At 39.6% G+C, this 26,803-nt stretch overlaps 1 protein-coding gene across 3 annotated transcripts in view; it reads left to right on the top strand.

Moving 5' to 3' along the window:
• The window catches only part of LOC126260801 (uncharacterized), a 386,456-nt gene extending 360,110 nt beyond the window's left edge, over positions 1-26,346 (top strand). For all 3 annotated transcript variants that reach the window (XM_049958160.1, XM_049958161.1, XM_049958162.1), the window contains exon 5: positions 25,559-26,346. In XM_049958160.1, coding sequence (XP_049814117.1) covers positions 25,559-26,168 — 610 coding nt within the window. In that variant the 3' untranslated portion in view covers positions 26,169-26,346. The remainder of the gene's footprint in view (positions 1-25,558) is intronic.
• Positions 26,347-26,803: the final 457 nt, after the last annotated feature.

The following is a 26,803-nucleotide window of genomic DNA, read 5'->3' as shown; positions in this document are numbered from 1 at the left end:
GAGTCAGTGAGTAGGAGACACAAAATATTCGTTGCCTTTGATAGCCATGTCAGAGACTGTGCAAGAAACATTTTAAATTTTGCTTCAAATAAATATGACGTTGAAGGGAAGTTGATACGATGTGCCCCCACTAGTGTAATATTACAAAAATGCATTGACCTGCATAAGCTGATAAATGAATATTTTGCAGTTATTTGGGCAGGGGATAATGACGTAGCAAAGAATGAAGCCAACTTGGCAATTCGTGCAACATTACAAAATACAAATGTGATTAAAGCTTGTTTAATAGAAGTGGCAAAACCTTATGGTTATGCATCAAGTTTTATAAAGTTGACTTAGGACATGGCCTGTTTTAGGCAAACATTTAAATAATATTTTATGTTCTGTAGAAGATGTTATTACTAACATACCCATGTAAACGACAAAGTTAACCTGCAACTGTAGGCTGTATATTCTTATATAAACAATATCAGTTGCTGTCGCTGCATAAAAATGTTAAAAGTTGTGAATTTCCATGGGGAATATTTTACAGTCAGACTTGCAAGAAGTGGATTTGCACTACTCCTTTAACTCTGTAAGAGGCAACCAGTTAAAATTGAAGAATGTAAAGTAGTAATGGTATGAGAGCAAAAGGAAGAGTACATAAGTATGTTTGTTGATAGATTAGGATGTGCAGATTGGGACTTTATATATAATTGTCAATCTGGCAAAAGGGAAGCTTAAATTACCTTTGATAACTTCTTTAAAAAGTACACAGATTTATGGTATTCTTGCTCACCAGTAAAAAAAATAGATATCCAAGTGAAATGAAAAAGAAAGGTTTGAACTGGTTTACAGAAGAGCTAGCAGAAATTAAAGTAAACATGCATAAGCTGCACCAGATGCATAAGGATGACGCTAACCAAGGGGCAGAACAGCGTGTGAACATTCATAGGTCAAACTGAAATGCAAAAAATTCTTATGGTAAAAAAGCGAGCAGTGGAAAACTATATAGAAAGGGCTCCCAATAAATGTAAGGCAGCATGGCAATAATGAAACAAGAGAAAACACCAAAATGTACAGAAACAGCCCTGATTGAACCTGAGGAATTAAATCAGCACTTTTTAAACTCAGTTAAAGAAATAAGTAACAGTATTAAAACAACAAATTCATCTGCAATTGACCTTGTTGGAACACCACTGCCTGTTAACCTGGTATTTCAATGGAGTGCCGTGACACCTGCTGATGTTATAAAGGCTGTATCCAAATTTTCAAATTCTAAAAGTATGGACTGTTATTGGTTATCGAATAACATAATTAAAAAGACAATACACTCAGTTGCTAAGCCATTAGCTTTTTTTAATAAATGTGTGAATCTGGAGTTTTCTGGATGCACTTAAATTATCAAAAGCTGTCCCAGTTTTTAAAACAGGGGACAAACATCTTCCCCAAAGCTACAGACCAGTCTCCATTGTTCCAATATTCTCAAAGATATTTGAGGCACTGATACACACACAAATAAGCAGCTTCTTTGAAAAATACAATATCCTATGTAGCAATCAGTTTTGGCAAGGGGAAAAACACAACAGGTGCCATCTTGGAAATCATTAACCAAATCGTAACAGCATTTGATAACAATAACATGGTATCACTGGTGTTATGTGACCTAAGTAAAGCTTTTGATTGGATTTCAGTTGACGTACTACAGAGGAAACTAGAGTTTTATGAGGTGAGAGGGAGCACCTTAGCTGTGATAAGTTCTTATTTAAGTAACCAAAAGTAATTTGATCCAGTCGGAAATGTAAATTCTTCTGTAATGGAAATCGGCACCAGTGTACAACAAGTGTCTATCCTTGGACTCTTCTTCTTCATTGTAGCTATCAATGATTTACCTAAAAATATAGCCCAGCCTATTGTATGTTATGCTGACGATACAACACTACTTACCACACATCAGAACATTTCAGATCTGAACAACATAACAAAAGAAGCTCTTGATAAGGCCCCGGACTGGTTTGCAGCCAATAAACTCCTGTGCAATCCTTATAAAACCCAACAACTTTTAATGGGAATAACAAATGAAGAAAGCAATAAGTCAGTAAAACTCTTACATGTTCACACTGACTCAAAACTCTATTGGAAGGAACATGTAAATCATGTATGTGAAAAAATATCTCAGGTGGCATATCTTATCTTGAAACTAAGAGAGATAGTGAGCTTGGAGTACCTTAGGGTGACATACTTTGAGCTATCCAGTCACGTATTTCATATGATCTGATTGTAAGGGGGCACTCCCCTCACATCAAGAATATCTTGAAATAACAAAAAATATTTTATGCATAGTATGTAAAAGAGGTTGTAGGGACTACTGTCGTCCTCTTTTACCAGATTCAAAATACAATTATAAATTTATACATTTATGTGTCTGTACTCTATATATTAAAAATAATATTTCAGAATTTATTGCCAGGGGGGAAATACATGAACACATCACCATGGCTAAGGGTAATTTAGACATACTGTGCCACAGATTAGCAAGACGAGGAAATTCCCGCAAAGTAAACCCACTCAGAATGTTCAATAAACTGCCGATTCATGTTCAGTATATGGATATAACTTTTTTTTTAATTATGTGGTACAGCTGGCTGTCACATCATCCATTCTATGACATTAAAGAGTTCTTTGAGATGCCTGAGGAGGATATTAGCATTTAAAAGTTGTTTGTAGTTAAACATATTGTTGTGTACTGTGGTTAATTGTGTGTAATTACAGACTGTATAAAATACACAGTGTACTATATACAGGATATACTATACAATACAAGCATATTATAGTATAGTTAATTGCATTAAATTTTTGAAACTATCCTGGTGTAATTTGGTACACTGCCATGCTTAAAATTTATACTATAATGTATTGACACTAGTTAATTTTATTATATTTTATTATTATATGTGTGCTACTACACCCTCTATGACAAAGCCAGTATCATTGTAAAATGATCTATGCTGAATAAAATTCTTCATTACATTCATATTGAACACTCAACAACTCAAACCAGCAACTCCCCCCCCATATATATATATATATATATATATATATATATATATATATATATATATATATATATAACTTTTAATGGGAATAACAAACTGTAAGTAATTACTTATTTACATAAAAAAATCGCGACGTGAACTACTGTCTAATCTAAAAATAACAAAACTGTATCGCTATAGATCCCCCTGATGATGCCTTAGAACAAGAAAAAGACGAATTTCGTCTGGGAAAAATAAGGTGGTTTTATTTACAAAACAAATCTGTGCTTGCTACGGAGGATGGTGATGCAAAGAAACTTTTTGTTATAAGTATCTTTATAGAAAAACTTAAAAGGGTGGTCTTTCATAATTTTCAAACATGTACTCTCAATAAAATCTTCTGCCCAGATTCAGATGTTGTTCGTCTTTGTACCTTATTTAGAAGTGGTTTTACAGTAACAAAATATGCCACCTGTCATTTTCCAAGGTTTCTTTACTTTTGCTTTTTTAACGAGTTCCATCCACATGTGTGAAACATAAACGAAAGATGCTTATCTTTTCTTTTTTGCAAGTAACTCAAAAACACGCTCGTAGGATAAATAGGTCCGACCAGACACTAGGTACTTAGGTTCCATAACATCGATTCTCCCTAACTGTGTTAAGTACATCCAAAAGTTAGCCACAGAGAAGTTTTTATTTTGGCCAAAGCAAGACTTTGAATGCACAGTTAGGTGACGTACATCGTCAGTACCCAGTGCTATAATATACTGCCTAAGGCATGAATTAATGTTATCTGCCGCCCTACCACCTACTTCCTCTGACCACACCATTACTGCATCATTATACAGGCGTTACAAAAAGGTACGGCCAAACTTTCAGGAAACATTCCTCACACACGAATAAAGAAAAGATGTTACGTGGACATGTGTCCGGAAACGCTTAATTTCCATGTTAGAGCTTATTTTAGTTTCGTCAGTATGTACTGTACTTCCTCGATTCACCTCCAGTTGTCCCAATTGGAGGAAGGTAATGTTGACTTCGGTGCTTGTGTTGACATGCGACTCATTGCTCTACAGTACTAGCATCAAGCATATCAGTACGTAGCATCAACAGGTTAGTGTTCATCACGAACGTGGTTTTGCAGTCAGTGCAATGTTTACAAATGCGGAGTTGGCAGATGCCCATTTGATGTGTGGATCGCAGGTTCGAATCCTGCCTCGGGCATTGATGTGCGTGATGTCCTTAGGTTAGTTAGGTTTAAGTAGTACTAAGTTCTAGGCGACTGATGACCTCAGAAGTTAAGTCGCATAGTGCTCAGAGCCATTTGAACCATTTGATGTGTGGATTAGCACGGGGCAATTGCCGTGGCGCGGTACGTTTGTATCGAGACAGATTTCCAGAACGAAGGTGTCCCGACAGGAAGACGTTCGAAGCAATTGATCGGCGTCTTAGGGAGCGCAGAACATTCCAGCCTATGACTCGCGACTGTGGAAGACCTAGAACGACGAGGACACCTGCAATGGACGAGGAAATTCTTCGTGCAGTTGACGATAATCCTAATGTCAGCGTCAGAGAAGTTGCTGCTGTACAAGGTAACGTTGACCACGTCACTGTATGGAGAGTGATACGGGAGAACCAGTTGTTTCCCTACCATGTACAGCATGTGCAGGCACTATCAGCAGCTGATTGGCCTCCGCGGGTACACTTCTGCGAATAGTTCATCCAACAATGTGTCAATCCTCATTTCAGTGAAAATGTTCTCTTTACGGATGAGGCTTCATTCCAACGTGATAAAATTGTAAATTTTCACAATCAACATGTGTGGGATGACGAGAATCCGCACGCAATTGTGCAATCACGTCATCAACACAGACTTTCTGTGAACGTTTGGGCAGGCATTGCTAGTGATGTCTTGATTGTGCCCCATGTTCTTCTACCTACGCTCAATGGAGCACGTTATCATGATTTCATACGGGATACTCTACCTGTGCTGCTAGAAAATGTGCCTTTACAAGTACGACACAACATGTGGTTCATGCACGACGGAGCTCCTGCACATTTCAGTCGAAGTGTTCGTACGCTTCTCAACAACAGGTTCGGTGACCGATGGATTGGTAGAGGTGGACCAATTCCATGGCATCCACGCTCTCCTGACCTCAACCCTCTTGACTTTCATCTATGGGGCATTTGAAAGCTCTTGTTTACGCAACCCCGGTATCAAATGTAGAGACTCTGCGTGCTCGTATTGTGGACGGCTGTGATACAATACGCCATTCTCCAGGGCTGCATCGGCGCATCAGGGATTCTATGCGAAGGAGGGTGGATGCATGTATCCTCGCTAACGGAGGACATTTTGAACATTTCCTGCAACAAAGTGTTTGAAGTCACGCTGGTACGTTCTGTTGCTGTGTGTTTCCATTCCATGATGAATGTGATTTGAAGAGAAGTAATAAAAAGAGCTCTAACATGGAAAGTAAGCGTTTCCGGACATATGTCCACATAATATATTTTCTTTCTTTGTGTGTGAGGAATGTTTCCTGAAAGTTTGGCCGTACCTTTTTGTAACACCCTGTATATACATTATGTACGCAGAAGTTAAATGACAATAGTGAGAGGTGACGTTTCTAGAATGCGACTCCTACAGATAAGGGGGTCCCAGGCAGACGTTGCTCCATGTCGAAAGCAACGATCATAAAGAGTTATTAGCTTGGAATATTCTGACTCCCTTTTCAGATTTTCATACGCAGTTCTTGCCTGTTTAACATGATAGTTGAGTTTTGATTCCATTCCTTTTCTTTTCTGACACTTTCTCTCAGATGAAATTTGCATCTTAGGGCGATCACAAATGTGACAGGTATCATTTCATTGTTTTACAAAGCCAGTATTGAAAAACATAAAATATTTTGTGATACATGCCAAGGCTAAGACTTTCCTTGTTGCAGTCTTTGCACTTAACTTAATAAAGACTGTTCATCTTGCTAATGTGTAGATCTGGACACAAACACATGGTATTAGGGATCTTTTTCCTGGATTAGTTACTTGACCACGTAGGAAAATTATTTATATGAGCCCACGGAAATTCCTGGTCCTGATCGCTGCATTTATTTGGGCGATATTTATGTCTCACATACTTATCCACCTTAAATAAAATATTTATCCTTTACTTTAATGTTACACAAAAATCTATCATTGTGACTTGTATATCTAGTGGCTTGTTGCATAAAATAAACGCAGAAACTTGCCACAGGAGCTATAGATTCTTTCTTCTGTTGACTCGCATGGGATAGGTGTCCATTGCTTACACCGAAGATTGCTAGAAAAGCTTTCTTACAAATCTTAATGTGGTGTCACCGCCAGACACCACACTTGCTAGGTGGTAGCTTAAATCGGCCGCGGTCCATTAGTACATGTCGGACCCGCGCGTCGCCACTGTCAGGATCGCAGACCGAGCGCCACCACAAGGCAGGTCTCGAGAGAAGTACTAGCACTCGCCCCAGTTGTACGACGACGTTGCTAGCGACTACACGTACGAAGCCTTTCTCTCATTTGCCGAGAGACAGTTAGAATAGCCTTCAGCTATGTCCATGGCTACGACCTAGCAAGGCGCCATTTGTACCATTGCATGTATCTCAAGATAGTCTCACTTGTATCATCAAGAATGCTGTATACCAAAGGACGATATAAAAGTTAAGTGTTCTAGTAGCCACGTTCTTTTCTTTATCACATTCATTACGAATCCTGTTCCAGACTTCGCGCCAGTCGGCGTGTGTGTACGTGTGCCCTTTCGGCTACCCGTCACTGTGGACTGGCTGCCTTGTCAGTCCACTACACTTAACGTCTACTTCATATACAGTAACTATATTGATATTAGTTATCTGTCACCTACTCCTCTCTGGATCATCAGTATACCTTCGTTTGACAGGATTCATATTGACACAGATATATAAGAATTTTAAAGACTGTTGTTACTTAGGTTCCAGAAATAAGGGAACAACTTGTCATGTGTACCTGCAGGTACAATACCGAAGCATAGGCACCATATGACCCTGTGGTATTGCTCTTTCGCGTCACCCTCGTAATTACTGTACTCTTTACCACTGTTTCGCTTCTACTTCTTACCTTCTTTGCGCCAATTCTGAGGATAATTTCCACTGATTTTCACACTTCCGTCAGCGTTTCCCATTTCTACACCCACCATGTTTACTAATTGTATTCTGTTTTGAATCTGCCAACTGAACATTTAAAAAGACTCTAAACATGGTTCCCAAAGCGAATAACATTACATATTACACAAGGATTATATTTCATGCAGTTTTTTAAATTCCAATATAGTCTACCTCTGCCCCTAAACCTTTTTAAATTTCAGTCAATTGACTGTTGTCTGTTTACCATTTAGCACAGAGTTGGCTACCCTGTCACACACAGCTGTTCAGCTTCTTTCCAGTGGAAGGAAGCTCAAGTGTAGTGGAAGGTTAGTCCATTTTTGACATTACAGAAATCATACCTAGCGAAATGCAAGAAATTCTCTGTGATGTATTACATCCTAATGTGATATTTAGGAATTATACCAATGTTAGCTATGACAGATCTTGAATCCAGCCCCAAATGGCAGCACTTATCTTCAGTTTTTTACATCTGGGGGTTAGCCCATTTCTCCACGCATGTCTACAGTTCTTATGTTATTAGAAACAAGAATTTTTTTAGTGTGAAGAAAGAAGAAAGTTTCAAAAATAAATCCACAATTCTAGAGGTAATCATCCAAATTTTGAAGCAATTTTAAGACTGAATTATGATCCTAAATCAAAAAATTTACCAGAGAGAAAGTGAAAGATTGAATATTGTTTGCTGGCTGAATTACTTTAATTTTATGAATGGCTACACACAAGAAGAACTGATTAATGATATAATGAATCTTCATCAATAAAAGTTAAAAACTAATTACCTTTATGTGTTTAAATTTTGTATAACACTCATAATGATTTTTATGTACATGTAATAAACAAAGCACACTAAATGCATCTGATTCAATCAACTCAAACTTATAATTCTCAGTTAATTCTGACCCTACATCATTTATGCTAACTTATAGTTTAATACCAAAATATACTCTATCTTTCTTAACAAATCAATAGGTATAAATAATATTTTAATCAATATCAAACAGTCTTAAATTTTCAATAACAAATTCCATTTACATATAAAAATTTTATAAAACAATTTTATTTTCATCTATTCAAATAATATGTGAATTATCCAAACCCAGCTACTTAACAAATGCCTCATCTCCCATCTTCCTCAAGACCTTATCCACACAGCAGACATCAGGATAACTTGTCTTCTGCACTTCTTGCTCATAAAAATTTCCTTTCACTTCTTCACCATCAAATACATTCGATTTATAAGTGTTTGGATCAGAATGAAAAACACTTTCAGTTTCCAAAATTTGTATTGACCAATTAGCTGTGCATCCTTTTTCAAAAATTCTTTTAAGGTTACTGATTCTTACTTTATCTCTCATTTTAAATTTTGGTTTAACACTAGATACAATGACAGTTGGCCTATAAATTTTATCATTAACTTCTTTTTACTTCATTTTTAACGTTAAATATATAGTGTTACTGAATTCAATAAATAATGTTAAGACTATATCTATCTGTTTATAATTTCACACGTTTTCTTTGAAAGTTCTGTTAAATCTTTCTGCAACAGATGCTTTATTTCTGAAAAAGTTTTGTGATGTTTTTTTCCTGTGTTCTTTAAAATCTTTACTGTAGAATTCTTTTCCATTATTTGTTTTTCAGATTTCTTGGTGTTCTTACTTTACATGTTCCTTCAATAGCATCAGCCACATTTTACCTGTTTTATATCTAAGTTGAATAGCCCAAAAATTTTTGAGTAAACATCAATCTTAGTTAATAAATAATAATTTCCTTTATTTATTTTTGATATTCCTTTCAAGTTCTCAGAATCCATATCTACTGGTAGATTAGCTTGCCATATTATCGGGATACTACAGCACCACTTAAACACTGAGACAATTTAGAGGTTTCCTATACTGGCTTTTCTCTCAAGGACCTTAATGTAGAGAAGAGGAGTGGCCATTTACCTGGAAAACGGTATTCCATTTTAACATATTGACATATCAGAACACTGCACTGAACATATCGTTGAATACTGTGCAGAAGCATTTCAATTTGGCTAAACTAAAAACTGTTGAATTATATTTATCTATAGGTCATATAACATTATTTCAGACATTTCTGTTCTTGGTTCACTTTGTAGATAGTGCCGAAAATCAATTTTATGTGGTGATTTTAATATTAATTTTATAAGTGATAGTGCAAGTAAAAGAATGTTGGAGGGTCTCCTAAATTCATATCACCTGATGCAGACTGTATTCCTTCCAGCCTGGGGAACAGTAGCACAGCTCTGGTCAACATTTTTTTTCATTCATTACTAGAGGAGCATTCTGTCAGTAAAAGGATAAATCGCCTTTCAGATCAAGATTCACAAATATTAAGAATTAAAGGAACCTGTGCACACACATGTTAAATATAGCTATGTAGTGCTGTTATTCCAGTGGCAACAGAGACTTCTTTGGACCTCATTAAACAACAAAGATGGCGGGAATTTTATAGCACAGATAACTTATACGGTAAATATAATGCATTCCTGAAGAGATTTCAGATGCTCTTTGGACATTACTTTCCATTACAACGTTTAAAACAGGGAATTGGCACTATCAGGCAACCTGGACAGGCTCTTTGAACGTTACTTTCCATTACAATGTTTAAGGCAGGCAACCTGGAAAGGTTAATAATGGGATAAGGATATAATGTAGGACAAACTACGAATTATATCAAACTTTAGGGATGGTAAAAAAAACACCTGCGTTACTCCATTACAAACAATACTCTAAGGTGCTTAAAAAAGTCATTAAGAAGGCAAAAAACAAGTGATAAGCAAATACAATAGCCAACTCTAAGGATAAATTGAAATTATATGGTCAGTCGTGAAGGAAGTGTCTGGAACACAAGGTCGAGGATAAAATATATTTAGTAAAAATGTTTTTGGTATTGGTAAGTCAGATACACGGACAGTATTTAAGAATCACTTTCTGAATACAGCAGGTGAACTGAATAAAAACTTACTTTCTACAGGGTATCATAATGTGCCAAACGCGTACTAGTGTGCAGAACTTAAGGACGAAAGTAACTTAAGCGTGATGTATCACTGCCAAGAACTCGATGAGTCTTAGCCCACACATAGAAAGAGAGATGACAAGTTTGTGAAAAGACCCTAATTACGCTGAAGACATCCCGATTTATGATGGTTCCATGGACATTACAAAAGAAGCGACAAGCTCGCTAGTAGGACAGGATATGTGATGTGCAGGGAGAGCAGTGCGTGCTCCGCACCGTGCAGCCACGCCGGCCACGAGGTCGGTGGAGAGCTGTTGCGGCCGGGCGCCCCACTGCTCCACCAGAGCGGCAGACGGCGGCTGTGCGGCCGTTGGCGCGTGTGGACCCGCTCCACACGTGCTGGGTGGGGTTTAGATTTAAGTTGGGCGAACTGGCAGACCACTCTGCTCGCCGAATACCCTCTAGTTCCGAGACCTCCACCACCTGCATTTCAATACAGTCGCGCATGACTGAAAGTTACTGCCGGTATTCGCTGATGAAGAACGCTTGACAATTCCGTGAATGTGATCTGTCAACCGTATGTTCGTAATTACCTCTAGCCTCAGATCTTCTCCTTCTGCATTGCCTCCCTCCTGCTCTCTAGTGCCACTCGTAGCTATATCAAACTTCTGTGGGAAACCGCTGTGATATTGGAAGTTTATGTTTGCTTTTACCCACTACCTAAGAAATCATGTAACCACTTGTTCTCAAAATCCTTCTCTATTCAACAGTCCCCATAACGTTTTCAACATATCAATTGAACATTCACATTTAAGCCCTTAATAATCAAACTCGTCGACAAATCGAACGTTATTATCCAAAATTCAAGAAATAAGTAAGTAATTAATTAAGTAAGTCCGTATAATCTTCTTTTGTTGTTCTTTCCGGACCAACAGCCACTGTCGTCCCGACCTCTTCTTCTTTGGCACCCACGACACTCTCAGGTTGTGACGTCAAAATTTAAACAGCTCCTTCCACGGCAGTAAAACACTCGCCCTCTGTCGCTCCTTGTGGCTGTACAGTGCTCACGTTAGTGTTTCGTATCCGCGCATTAACAGAAAATGAGAGCACAGTATGTGGCCTTTCATCTGCTACCTCTGCCATACACTGAGGTTTCTACACGACATTCTTTCGTCAGCACAGTAGAAAGGAAGTGGTACTTCTTTCTATCTTGAACAGTGACATGTATCAGCACTTATCTCCTGTATAAGGTGAAAGATGAGTTTAAGTAACTAATCACAGTATTGTATAGCTCTGACTTTCCATAAATTACTGTTCTTCCATATCAAGAGCCTCTTAAAATAATGCATTATTCACATTCTTTCCACAACAAACTACACACATTCAAATACCCATTGATCATCGGATATAGGTTTTAATCTCTTTATGTCAGAGAATGATAATTATTATTTCACAATGCATGCCAATTCCTCACGGGGTATGCCCTTCTTGGTATGTCTTTATACTTTCACCATATGTCACACTCTACATGTCAGTGTATGCTGTTTTTATTGCCACAAATTAATGAACCACTTTAAAAGAAAATTATTGAGACTTTACTTCAAAATACGCCCCTAGTCGTGAAAACCAACGAAAACCATTTTCCATGACTAATTACGTTTTTTCTTTTGTTATGTGTGTATTAATAGTGGGTAACGTCTGTAACTGCTTTCCAGCCACATAGCTCCCTCAGTTTGTTTCATAGACAACGTTCTAATCTTTTAGTTACATAATGAGTTATGTTTTCATTGCCACATACTCTATTTCTCCCATATTCAAATCTCAGATTTGCCTTCATACAACATGCACGGAAAAACGAATATTCAATATAATCAACATTAACCAGGCAAGTCCGTATGCTTTAGTTATTTTGGAGAACCTCTCGGCAACACCAGCTGGCTCAGGTGTTAGAAGCCAGCCAAATCCAAAAAAAGATCATTTGACATTTTTCGGTTTTGGGTAATCTTTGATGGCCTTTATTCTTTCTGGTTCTGGTCTAATTATTTTCGTTCTTACCATGTATTCTTATAACATACAGTGTTCTTCCCAACTCTTGGATACTAGTAATATATCATCTACACATACCTCCAATAATTCCTTACCAACAGCTTCATCTAGTGCTCTTATGAACACCGAGACCAATATGTTTAAACCAAAAGTTAATACTATTTAAAGTATACAAAGTAAATAAGATTTACCATCAAAGAGTAAAACAGTATATTTTCTTGAGTCATTGTGCTATTTTACTTGCCAGTAACGATCCGTCAGATCCATCAAGCTGAAGCACATTCCTTACTCAAACTTAACTAACAAATCATCGATAAATATTGGTCTGTCCCTTTCTGTTTCTATATATTTGTTCAATGTACAACCATTTAGAACTAAGTGCACACCTCCTGTGGCTTTCTCCACTGCTAGTTAAGGGTTATTATATACGCTTGGATTCCTTTCCATTACCTTATTTTCTACCATATTCTTTATTTCATCATTCGTAGCTCGCCTTAAACTTACTGGAACTGTATAAACTGCATAAAGAATGGTTCGTCACTTTTTTCTTAAAGCTACAAATGTATTTTCCACTCACGCCTGGCTTTTCAGAAAACACACTCCTACGCTTAAATAAAATAATATACAAATAATTTTGTTGTTAATTCGCTAACAGAGATAATTAATCAGCTTTGTAACTAATTGGTTCGATTGACACATTAATGTCTTGTGTTAGTTCTCCGTTACTTACTACGAGGGTTGTTTTTTAAGTAAGTGCCGTTCGCGCGTATAGTCCCGCAGTTCGCGCGGACGCCGCAACAAGCCACCGCGCCACTTGCCGGCATCCTTCCCGTTCACACTGATGCAAGTTGCAGCTCTGTCGCTGACGTGTACGCATCGCTGTGCTACTTTATAATGTTTACGATTATTGAATCGCCCGCCGTGTGTGAAATACGGTCAGTGATACGTTTTTTGACCGCGAGAAGCCTATCAGCTGCAGAAATTCATCGTCAGTTAAGTTTATGGCTCGAATGCAATGAGTGAAGGTAAAGTGCGTCAATGGGTTAGAGAGTTTAAAAATGGCCGTCAAAACGTCCGTGACGAAGAACGCTCAGGCCGGCCCTCTGTGATCACTGATGATTTGGTGACTGCAGTCGAAACAAGGATTCGTGAGGACAGACGATTCACAATTTACACTCTTTCTTTGGAATTTCCACAAGTTTCAAGATCGGTTTTGTACAAAATTGTCTCTGAAAACTTTAAGAAACTGTGTTCTTGGTGGGTACCCAGACTCCTCACAGAGGACCACGAAGGGAAGAGATTTGCCACTTCATTGGACTTTTTGATTCGTTATGAGGAAGAAGGGGATGACATGTTGAGTCAAATTGTCACTGGAGATGAAACATGGGTATCCCATATCACTCCCGAAAGCAAGCGACAATCGATGGAATGGCGACACACAACCTCACCCATCAAGGTCAAAGCCTAACAGATGCTGTCAAAGCACAAGATTATGGCAACTGTGTTCTGGGACCGGTGCGGTGTTTTGCTAGTGGACTTTATGCCACGAGGAACGACAATCAACTCAGATGCTTACTGTGCAACTCTATAGAAGCTCCACAGAACAATTGAAAACAAAAGGCGCGGCATGCTGACAAAAGGAGTTTTGCTCCTGCACGATAACGCTAGGCCTCACACCTCTCAAAAGACTCGGGATTTGATTGGTTCTTCTGGCTGGGAAGTTTTGGACCATGCACCATACAGCCCCGACGTTGCTCCTAGCGATTTTCACCTTTTCCAGTACCTGAAACACCATCTTGGCGGGCAGCGCTTCAATGACGACGATGAAGTGAAAGCGGCCGTGAACTCCTGGCTGTCGGAGCAGGCGGCTGAATTCTTTGAAGAGGGAATTAAAAACTTAGTTGTACGGTATCACAAGTGCTTAAATAAACAAGGCAACTATGTAGAAAAATAGGTAAAAGTGCGTAGAATCAGAAAATAAAAGTTTTTTTACAAAAGTATTTGTATCTTTTTTTAAAAATAAAAACGCCCCTTACTTAAAAAACAACCCTCGTATTTTAGCTGTAGCAAATCACTATACAGTATTTAAAATAAGTCGGTATTATATCCTACAAGATTCACCTTAAATTTAACTATAGAATTCTGAAAATCGAAATTCCAGTGTAATAATAATTTACTGTCGAAGTCCATTTTTGCATTGTACATTACTAACCAATATATACCTAAGGTATAAGGTGACATTAGGGACCACTAACAAAGTTTGCATAAACTTAAAATAATTTATTTCTATAGATATGCGGATCATTTGTCAGATTTATTTTCCCTTGCCGCCATTGATTTCTATAATGCACATTCTTGTCACTGACAGAATATGACACAGATTTCTATTTCCATTTGTTTCGAGGTATTCCTGTGATACTAATGAAATTTTCCTTCCTAAATCTCTGTGCACATTTACTCTCTTTTCCCACACATTTTCTCTTATTGATTGTTATACTTGTTCAACCTGCTTTCTTTTATCCTCTTGCAATAGTCACTCTCTTGTAGATATTATTTGAGTAAAAGGTACAAATCGTTTGGTATATGGGCCTGCTATTGGTTTATTATATCCTGGCCTGCATTTCAGGATGATGGGTGTTTCCAGTCACTACTATAGGATAAATACCCATTTGTATATTACGTTTAGAGTTAGATGAAGTGTTCCATTTTTCATCATGTTTTTGTTACTTGATACAAACACCTGGGAATTATTACTTCCTCTTGTATTTATTTTTTCATTTACCCAAACATTGGGCCTTCAGTCTATGTAACTAAAATTTCTTCCTTTTCGTCATTGACATTTCGATGGATAGCTATCGCACTCATTGATCTCTCGATATTTAACTCAAGCACTCCGGTTTTCTCTCTGATTGTAATGTCCTCTTTGTTTATATAATGTGTCTAACCCTTCAATGAATGTTAATAAATTATCCATATTACCCCATCAATTATAAATAGCACAAAGCACACACTAAAATAATCGTCACACAAGAACCTGTACTAAATGTTTTTGTCTTGTGGGTTGTCTGAATATTTTAATCTGGTTAAATGCCATTCAAGAGCTTTCTTATATGATCCATGAGCTATTATAATACTTTGTTTGGGACATGTTGCTACTTGAATAGCAGCCTGTAACACCATTGCTGTAATATTTCTCCCTGATACATTCCACCACTGCTGGATTCCGAATGCATGCATGACAAAATGACCATGGGTAAGGAGTACATTAGCACAATAATGTTGACTTTTGAGTGTATTTTGTCGAAGGATTTGGGGTCAGTACGTCCATGCACCATTACACTGCCCCACATCACAATATCTGGACCACCAAGACTATCATGTTTGACAATGTTCTTGGGTTCATTAATTGTTCCGAACCCTCCCCATGTCAGGGTATGTCCAGAATCCCTACTGAGATTAAATCTGCTCTTATCTGAGAAGGGCATACGACACCATTCCAGTTCTTATGCTCTTGGCACCATCGCAGATACTTGGACACAGTCATGTCACTGTGATACTGTACTCCTTCCCCATGTGCATTTTTTCACGTGTGCATTTGGCCCAGCCTTAATTTTTATGGATGACAATGAGCCACTGCATCGAACAGCACTAGTGGAGGCTTCTGCAGCTCGTGGTTTGGTGGTTAGTGTTGCTACCTCTGCATCACGGGGTCATGGGTTCGTTTCCCTAGCGGGTCGGAGATTTTCTTCGCCCTGGGACTGCGTATTTGTCTTGTCCTCGTCATATCATCATCGTTGAGGAAGTGGCGAGATTGGAAGGGGCCCTTGGAAGAAGAGGATAACCAGCGAATCGACTATCCTACCAGATCCCCCTACTTAAATCCCATCGAGCACGTGTGTAATAATTTGGGGAGATGTATTACAACAGATACAAGTGCACCAACGACCATCCAGCAGTTGTCAACCATACTGGTGGAGGAGTGAAATGCCCTACCACAATCACTCCTAGCCAACCTTATGACGAGCATGGGAGAACGTTGCAGAGCATGCATTGCTACCAGTGGTGATCACACACCCTATAAAAATCGTGTGACGAGAGCCTCCCGTTGGGTAGACCGCTCGCCTTGTGCAAGTCTTTCGATTTGACGCCACTTCGGCGACTTCCGCTTCTGTGGTTATGAAATGATGACGAACACAACAACACAACACCCAGTCCCAGAGCAGAGAAAATCTCCGACCCAGCCTGAAATCGAACCCAGGCCCTTAGGACTGTCAGTCTGTCGCGCTGACCACTCAGATACTGGGGGCGGACACACACCCTATTAAGATCCATGTCTTTTGTACTGTCCAGTGGACCATCATTAATCTCACTGACTTCATTGTAATTATTGTCTGTGAACAAAAGTGTCATTTCTGTTCAACCCATGGGCATTTTTCTTTCAGCTATATTCTGTTCTACACTGTGCCAGTTCATCCTATGTATGGTCCAAGTTTCATCGAGCTATGTTATCTGACTGACATGTCTTGCGATATTTCCTTACCTTTAGCACACCATTGTATAACTCTCGTAGGAAATGGCTCTCCAAAACTGCCGTCTGAAATACATCTAGTCATACTGACAAGGGAGAGTCGGAGTCAATAATTACATTACTGAAGACTAAAGACCCTAATGGATAGGATGCGGTTTCTAGAACGATTCCACTGTCCTGGATATGTTAACCCAGCACTTAGCCACATTTCTAATAATTCCTTTGGAATGGTCAGTTTCCTGAACTATTAAAGTAGTGCTTTATAAAAAGGAGAAAGGAATAATGCAAACAACTTTAGATCCATTTCTACTCCACTGGTGTTTGCAACAGTTATTGAAAAGGCTGTATATATAAGGGTAATTCATCACTGCAGTTCACATAATTTGCTGTCAAACGTACAGTTTCTTTTCAGAAGAGATTTATCAGTTGAAAACGAAATGTTCTCTTTTCTCTGTCAGGTACTGAACGCATTAAACAAATAGGTGCAAAGCTGGGCATCTTCTTTGATTTGCATAAGGCTTTTGATTTTATGGGATACAAAATATTACTACAGAATTTGGAGCATAATGTAAAAGAGCAGTAGCTCGAAATTGGTTTCTCTCATTAAGAACAGACTGCAACAGGCCATTCACCACAATAATAACAATGGTTATGAGGTGGTGTCTGACTAGGGCACAGTCAAGTGAGGAGTGAATCAGGAGTCAATGCTGATGCCACTGCTGTTTATTATGTGTAGTAATGACTAGCCTTTTCACCACAGCTTCGTTTGCAAACACGATCGGCATATATACTGTACACATCTCCTCCTCCACCCTTTCTGTGTCCATATCTACTTCATCTCTCTGTCTACTTCTTTCTGACCATCTGCTCCACTTCACTCTCTCTGTCTATCCATCTCTTCCTACCTCCTCTCTCATCCACGCCTCTCTCTGACCACAGCTTCCTCCCCCTTCCCACTGTCCACATCCTTTTCCCATTCTGTCTGTTCATGTCCTCCACCCCTCTTCCTGGTTCACGGGTCCACTACCTTCCTACACCCTCCACCTGATTCCTGCATGTCCCCTCCTCTCTGTCTGTTTATCTCCTCCTCCTCCTCTCTCTGTAGATTTCCCCCTCCCCTCTCTCTGTCAGTCCCCTCAACATTCTTCTCTCCCTCCATGTCCTCCACCCTCCTCTCTCTATCGACCTCCTCTTCCTCCCTTTCTCTGACTTTAAGTCTTGTTCATGGTTATTGCAAATTCAGATTCCGTAGTACTATTCTAATAACAAGCCATCAATACAACTTCTTTGGTTCTGTGAACACAGGGCGCAAGAAAGAAAACAAAACAAAACTTTGCTGTGTGTACAGTTTTTGTTCAAAAATATATATAATGACAAAAAAAGAATACATATGGGAGAAACAGTTTGTCTAATGGTCTCTATGCAAAGCTATCATAGTCAAAACTGACTGCTGGAAACAAACCAAAATCGCCCATTTTCGCAGCAGACCAAAGTGCAGCATTTTTTTCTCGCAGTTGGGTTTAACAGAACACCTGTATGTTGTTTAAAAAAATGTAAAGCTTTCTCTGCCTGAATGCTTATTACAGTATCGTGCAAAATTTTGAGGTAAATCGATCAAGAACGTTTCGAGATCTTAGGTAACAACTTTCTCCTTTATACATCACATACATATTTATGTATAATATACACTAAAACATATATGTCCTATATCTGCTCGAATGTTCATTAGAACATCATATAAAAATTAGAAGTAAATCGATCAAGAAATTTTCGATATTTTTGGTAATAAAGTTTCCAATTTATCAGTTAACTACATATGTACATATTACATATATTAAAAACATGCAGCGTATGTCCATCGGAATGCTTATTAGAGTATTGTGAAAAAGTTAGAAGTACATCAGTCAAGAGCTTTTCGTGATTTTTGATAACCACTTTCCCCCTTAATATTTTACATGCATGGTGTAATTGGTATCAGTGCAGATACTTCTATTGGCGACTGAAGACGGTGTACTGAACAATATTATATATGTATTGACGCCATTTGGAGACTAATAATTAAAGCAGTATGTTTTTATGTTGGTTAGTATCTCCAAATATATGTGGCGAGAGCACTAATGTTTATTTTTCCCTGCGAAACAAGTCAGGTGTTCAAGTGTGGGCACATGGATGGAAAATGGTTGGCCTACACTGACAGATATAGTCCACTGAATGGTGCAGTACAACCATGCAGAAAACGTCAGGTTGTGACAAGTTTTTGGGAACACAATCCGCACACTGATGCATGTAAATATTAAGGTGCCACATATAAAAACACACTGAAGCGCCAAAGAAACTGGTATAGGCATGCATATTCAAATACAGAGATATGGAAACAGACAGAACACGGCACTGCGGTCCGCAACGTCTATACAAAAGAAGAGTCTGGCACAGTTGGTAGATCAGTTGCTACTGGTGCAATGACAGGTTATCAAGATTTAATTGAGTTTGAACGTGTTATTATAGTCAGCGCACAACTGATGGGACACAGCATCTCCAATGTAGTGATGAAGTGGGGATTTTCTTGTATAACCATTTCATGAGTGTACCATGAATATCAGGAATCCAGTAAAACATCAAATCTCCGGCATCTCTGAGGCCGGTAAAATATCCTGCAACAACGGACCAACGACGACTGAAGAGAATCGTTCAATGTGACAGAAGTGCAACCCTTCCACAAATTGCTGCATATTTCAGTGTTGGGTTATCAACAAGTGTCAGTGTGTGAACCATTCAATGAAACATCAACTTTATGGGATTTCAGATCTGAAGGCCACTCGTGTACCCTTGATGACTGCGTGACACAAAGCTTTACACCTTGTCTGGGCCTGTCAAAACTGTCATTGGACTGATGATGACTGGAAACATGTTGCCTATTAGGATGAATCTCGTTTCAAATTGTATCGAGCAGATGGACATGTACGGGTATGGAGACAACCACATGAATCCATGGACCCTGCAAGTCAGCAGGGGACTGTTCAAGCTGATGGAGGCTCTGAAATGGTGTGAGGTGTGTGCAGTTGGAGTGATGTGGAACCCCTGATATGTCTAGATACAAATCTGACAGGTGACACGTACATAAGCATCCTGTCTGATCACCTGCATCCATTCATGTCCATTGCACCCCACACGTCCAGAATTGGTACAGAGTAGCTCCAGGAACACTTTTCTGAGTTTAAACACTTCCACTGGGCCCCAAACTCCCTAGACATGAACATTATTCAGCATATCTGGGATGGCTTGCAACATGGTGTTCAGAAGAGACTGCCACCCCCTCGTAGTTTTACGGATTTATGGGGAGCCCTGCAGGATTCATGGTGTCAATTCCCACAAGCACTAAGTCAGACATTAATAGATATACGACGATATATTACTTCAACCTGCTTGGAAATCTCCGACGAAATACTAGCAAGCGTGCAGCAGTAGTTCCATACAAGACTGGAAGTGTGTATTTCCACTGCTATTGGTCATTTTGAACACAGCCTGTGATGGTCAGATTGTTTCGTTACTGGTCAGATTCCGCATAACTCGTGTATGTACATGTGTTGTTCTCTAGTGTGTGCTACCACAGATATTGTTCAAGCATCAGTGCGGGAACTTTTAAAAATACAGTATCTCATAAACGTTTCGTACTAGAATCCTGTCCCCCCTGTCAGCCATTCAAGTCCTCTCTCGGGCATGAGCGTGTGTGTTGTCCTTAGCGTAAGTTAGTTTGAGTTAGCAGTTTGGTCCTATTGGAACTTAGCACTAATTTCCAAATTTCCTAGAATACTGCAACAAACACCACTGCCATTATATTTTACCCTACTTTTAGTTTGTTACTGTCACTAGGCAATGTTCCGTTTAAAAACTTGTATGTGAATATATATATATATATATATATATATATATATATATATATATATATATATATATATATATATATATATATATATATATATATATACCCACATTGGTAGCAAAATTATTAAAAAGTTCTTGACTGATTAACATCAGATTCTTGTATGCTAAATGAACATTTGGACAAAATGGTTCAAATGGCTCTAAGCACTTATGGGACTTAACATCTGAGGTCATCAGTCCCCGAGACTTAGAACTACTTCAACCTAACTAACCTAAGGACATCACAGACATCCATACCCTAGGCAGGATTCAAACCTGCGACAGAAACAGCAGCGCAGTTCCGGACTGAAGCACCTATAACCGCTCGACCACAGGGGCTGGCAACATTTGGACATACAAAGCGAACATATTTTCTGTATAATAAATAAATATCCATGTATTACATAAAGGGGAACATTGTTACTGAAAGCCTGGGAAAGGTCTTGACCAATTTACTTCAAATTTTTGCACGTTACTCAAATGAATATTCAGACATACAAAGACAATATATATATATAGATTACGTACATCTGTATGTTTATTGAAGAATTATGGAAAATTTTAAAAAAACCATTCAACAACTTTTCGAGCTTTTTTTTTTTTTTTTTTTTTTTTTTGGAACAGCATTACACACCGTTTTCCTTTAATACAGTAGTGTAGATTTATATACAACATATTTATAGACAACATATATTAATTATGTAGCTCATGTCTGTATGAGCGTTTCTTAGAGTATCATGTAAAATTTAAAATAAATCAGTCAAGAACATTTGAGGTATTTCACTAAGAAATTGCTGTATATGTATAATGGAAGAAAATCGCAACCCCAAAAAAATAATTTATGTAGAATAATGAAATTTCGGATATACATTTGTCTAGGTGACATATTTTAGTGATTAACATTGCAAGTTCACATGTTAATTTAAGTGCGAGATAGGCCATTGCAAATGTGAAATGCTGCTATCTTAATTACCGATGTACCCGCCAGAATGTTGAATGCTAGCATTCAAACAAACATGCATGTATTGTATTGTACAGGTGCCAGTCGTCAGTTTGTGACACGTGCCTGATGCATTTGGTTGGTCGATATAGAAATGGTTAATGATGGTTGTGGGTGACACTGGAGTTATCGTCCAATGATTTCACATACGTGCTCGATTGGAGACAGATGTGCCGATCAAGAAGTCCAAGGCAATATGTCGATAGACTGTAGAGCATGTTGGGTTACAACAGTGGCAAGTGAGTGAGCGTTATCCTATTCGAAAACACTCTCTGGAAAATGCTGTTTATGAAAGGCAGGAAAACAGGTCGAATCAGCGAGTTTATGTACAAATTTCCAGTCGGGGTGCACGTGATAACCACGAGAGTCCTTCTGCTGTCAATGCAAATCATGCCCCGGACCATAACTCCAGGTATAGGTCCAGTGCGTGTAGCATGCAGACAGGTTGGCTGCAGGCTGTAACTGACCTTCCTCCTACTGGCACACAGCCATCACTGACACTGAGATCCAACCAGTTTTCACCAGAAAACATAACGGACTTTCTGCCTGCCCTCCAATGAAGTCTCGCTTGACACCAGTCAAGTCACAAATGACTGAGGTTTGGAGACAGTGGAATATCTGCTGCAGGGAGCCTGGTTCGGAGTTGTCCTTGAAGAAACCTATTTGTAACAGTTCGCTGTGTCAGCTATCGCTCAAACTGTTGCTGCAGAAGCAGTACGAGACGCCAGAGCCCTACGCCAAACATTATGGTCTTCCCTGTCGGCAGTGCCATGTGGCCATCCGGTGCCAACTCTAGTTGTGAACACACATTCTCGTGACCACTGCTGCCAACAGGCACGTACAGGGGTTACATTCCTGCCACGTCTTCCAGCAATATCGCAGAGGGAACATTCACGCTCTTGTAGCCCTATTACACGACATTGTTCAAACTCAGTGAGGTGTTGTTTATGGCATCTTTGTCGCCTCAAAGGCACCCTTGACTAATAACAACTCACCACACCCAATCTAAAAGGTAACTAACACTCACGACCGTGTTTAAAGCATACGTGATTTGCACCTCATGGTGGCGCTACTAGCGTCACTCTTACGTGTCTGGTGCGAAATCAAAATAGACGTCATCTTCCAGGTGTAGAAACACGCCTACCAACTTTCGTTTATATAGCACAACCTATTCTGGTGTTGCAGTTTTCCCCACCAGTGTGCTTATACCACATATATTTAAAAATAAGTGTGTAGCCTAATTCAATCCAAATGTTTATTAGGGTATCATTGAAAAATCTGAAGTACATTAGTCAATAGCTTTTCGAGATTTTTGGTAAGAGCATTAACCAACGACTTGTCTTTATATAGTAGCATAGACATGCCTTGTCATATGACAGCTGATCCTAAGATAATTCGGTTTGCTACGAGACTATCTTGTCGTAAGCTATCATTGAAAGCCCATGTTCAGGATATTGCTCAGAAACTGAAGGCTGCTTGATTTACCTTTTCAACAGTATCTGCAATAAGTGATTTCCAACAGGAAAATTAGTCTGCTTTACCTGTTTCCATTCTCTTATGACATATGCCGTGGTGGTCAGAAAAAGTCTGAAAAGCTGGTAAGGGTGTTGCAAGGAAGATTGTGCAAGGAGATAGTTGTTCAGGAAAAATTTTAGATATATTGCGCCTTTTCAGAGGTAACAGTATTGACGTTAGCCAATCAGGTCACTGTGCGCGGAAATTCAAGTGCCCTGCCGGAAACGGTATAGCCAAGTGTGTTTCTTGTTTGGTTTCCCAAAACCGAACAATAAAGCGATACAAAAATTGGACATGGGATGGTAGTAAGGAACGAACCTGAGCCTAATGCTGAGGAGTCTCACATGCTATCATCTACACTGTGAGAACAGCTGACGTTAACTGTATTTGAAGGGCCACTTGAATTTGCACACACAACGGCCTTTCTGTCTAACTCCAATGACAATGGACTCGGAAATGGCGCAATATGTGGATTTTTTTCGGATCAGTTATTTCTCAGCACAACCTATGACGTGACAACCTTACAAGCTTTTCAGACTGTTTCAGACCATCCTGTTTATTAAGAGAAATCTTCCCATACATATTGGGAATTTAGACTCAGAAACGGTGATGTAAGTTCGCGAACCTCTTGACCACTTAGTGTTTGGGAATTCTGACACTGGCCTCTGAATATATATTTTCTTCAATGACGTTTGTTGTTAGTAGTTAGTAGCTTATTGCCAACAATTAGCACCTTTCACTTAATACTAGACAGAAATCCAGTCTGCATTTGGATTATGCCTCACTGACTTCTATGCACACAGGTGCGCAGTACTTCTCTGAATGCATTTTCAGTAACCTATTACAAGAAGTAATGTATCTTAGCAGTAATCCTCGTACTTTCAACACCAAACTGAAGAATTTGCTCATGACTGACACCTTTCATTCTGTCAGGGAGACCTGGAAAAGAAATTAAGCTAAATCTGGTGCCATATTTTTGATTACGCTAATATATACTTGTAGAATGTCAACTGGATAGAATTCGTGTAAATTTTATTTTATCTACTAACCTTTTCTGCACAGCGTCGTCTGCATACATGTTCGACACATATAGTGCACACTCCACCCGCACCCCTTTTTGTGGATCCATATTCTCCTCATCCAGTCTGCACATCTCCTCTTTCTCACCATCTCATCCATCCCCCATCTCTCTGTTCATACCATTCTCCCACCTCTACCCATCCCAAACTTGTCCCTCCTTGTCACTATCTCCTCCTCACTCACATCTTGCCCATCTCCTCCTCGTCCCCTCACTTCTGATCTTCCCACCTCCTTGGCCATTTCGTCCTACCCTCTCTGCCCATCTCCTCCTGTCAGTCTCCCACTTTCTCTCCGTCACCCCCTCTGTCCATCTCCTACTCCCCTTCTCTTTTTCTGTCACTCTCTATGCCTCCCTCTTTCTATTTATCTCCCTCTAGCACCTCTCCCGACAACTCCTCCTTCCCACTTCATCTTTTTCATCTCCTCCTGCTCCTTGTCCCCATCCACCTCCTACTCCCCCTCTCTCTGTCCCTTTCCTTTCCCCTTTTTTCTGTTCATCCCTTCCTACACCCTCTTCCTTTCCATCTCTCTCTCTAGCCATGTCAACCTTTCCCAATCAGTGCTGATTTGCATGTGTGGTCTGTAAGCAACAGGTTGATGAAGCAGGCTGATACTACAACACACCTGTCAAGTAAGTCAGTCTACCATTAGAGACTTGAAAACCGGTTTTTCTACTGAAGCGTAGACTGCCGTGCAAAGCAGATCGATAAGGCAGGCCAGCACTACTACAACACACCTGTGTCATGCAGGGCAGCCTACATTCCAGGGGCTGGAAACTCGTTCTATGCCACTAACGTTTAGGCCGCCCTGCAATGCAGGTCAATAAGGCAGACAAATGCTATTGCCACATAACATACATGTCATACAGGGCAGTCTATATGCCAGGGCCCGATAAACACCTTTTTGCCCACATCTCCGCTCGTATTTGTGCTTTGAAGTAATAAACAGTGCTGATACAAGTGAGACCTGCTGCTTCTGTGTGCAATTTGATTGAAATCGATCCAGGGGTTTGGGAGGGGATCTGGAACAGTCACATGTACACACATAGACTCTGCTTTATATGTACTGAGATTATTACTTTTCTGATGTCAGTTTAATGCAGTGGTTCATTTCATAACCATAGAGGTTTGCTCCGGAATTTGGTCCTATAGAACCCTTACGTATCAAATAAAAAAATAAGTGCACCTGAATTATTTCTTGGCAGTGGTACAGTTGCAGGTGATAAATAAGCCACATCCAGTGGCCGTTAAATTACACCTGTTCTTCCCGCAGGAAATTCCTTTCATTAATGAGCTTTTTTCCTTTCTCTTAGATGCAGCGATAGCTCAACAAATTCGGCAGCGACAAGCTCTTCATCATCATCCTCAGATGTAAGTTCGTCACCGACTACTACGTCTGTCACGGGATCTGGCACCCCTTCCTCTGTGCCTCCCAGCACGACACAGCCCTCGTCTTCGGACACCCCACTTACACCTTCACCCACTGATTCGTCACCGACAACACCATCACCTGATGCAACATCTGGAACACCTCCCAACACACCTGGCAGCACGGCAGGGCCTACGTCTTCAGACACACCGCCAGCAACGTCTTCAGCCACAGGATCGTCACAGCCGACAGCGTCGTCCGACACCACGCCTGGCACTCCCCCTACCGTGACTGCCAGCACAGCACAGCCCACACCTCCGGACGTGCCAACAACGCCCTCACTGACGTCCCCTTTGCCCAGCACGACTCCTCCGTCCACTGGCGGCGAGTGTTCAAACCCACTGGAAATCGTTCCAGATCCCAGTGACTGCTCCAGCTACTACGAGTGTCTCCCAACGAATAAGTGGACACGCATCGAATGCATTTATGGATATTACTTCAATCGAGACGAGGAGAAGTGCCTTTATGGTTCTTGCCCTTACACTTCATGGTGATCCCTACTTCTGGTGATAAATCAGAATATATTTCAGAGAGTAATTCTGGCTCAGTTCTAATAACTACCTTAACTGTGACACTTGTATTTCATTTAGTTAGCTGTCTCAGCCAAGAACAGAAATCGTTGTTAATACATTGATTTGTATCATTAAAAAAATAAATAATTATGTCCAATTATGCATTATGTTTTCCTTACACAAACTGGTCTCAGAGAATCCCCTGCTGGTGTATTACTACCTTTCGATGCCTTGAAGTTATCTATATTTCAGTCACTTAAATTCCTAACAAAAATTTGTCTCTAGTCCTGATAAATGTAACCAAGACATTTAACACTGTGGTTTAGACGCAGTACTCGTCTTCGCTAGGTCGCTGGTTCAAAAATCCATCCCATCATCCACATACAGGTTTTAAACACTTTTTCTAAGTAACTTCGAGTGAGTGCCAGGATTATTTTTTTAAAAGAGTTATCTTTAAAAGAAGTGGTCGACCACACCCCAGTCATCGAATCTTCTGCGTTTGTAACAAACTCAACTCGATTAACTATTAAAACCTAATGCTTCTTCTTCCACCAAATCTTAAAGATGAAGTCAGAAATTATGTTCATCCCTGATAGTATTCAGAGAACCACTTATTG

The sequence above is a fragment of the Schistocerca nitens genome, chromosome 5 (assembly GCF_023898315.1).
Source record: "Schistocerca nitens isolate TAMUIC-IGC-003100 chromosome 5, iqSchNite1.1, whole genome shotgun sequence".
Classification (NCBI taxonomy): domain Eukaryota; kingdom Metazoa; phylum Arthropoda; class Insecta; order Orthoptera; family Acrididae; genus Schistocerca; species Schistocerca nitens.
The sequence above is the reverse complement of the archived record's forward strand: the minus strand, read 5'-3'. Positions and strand labels throughout refer to the sequence as shown.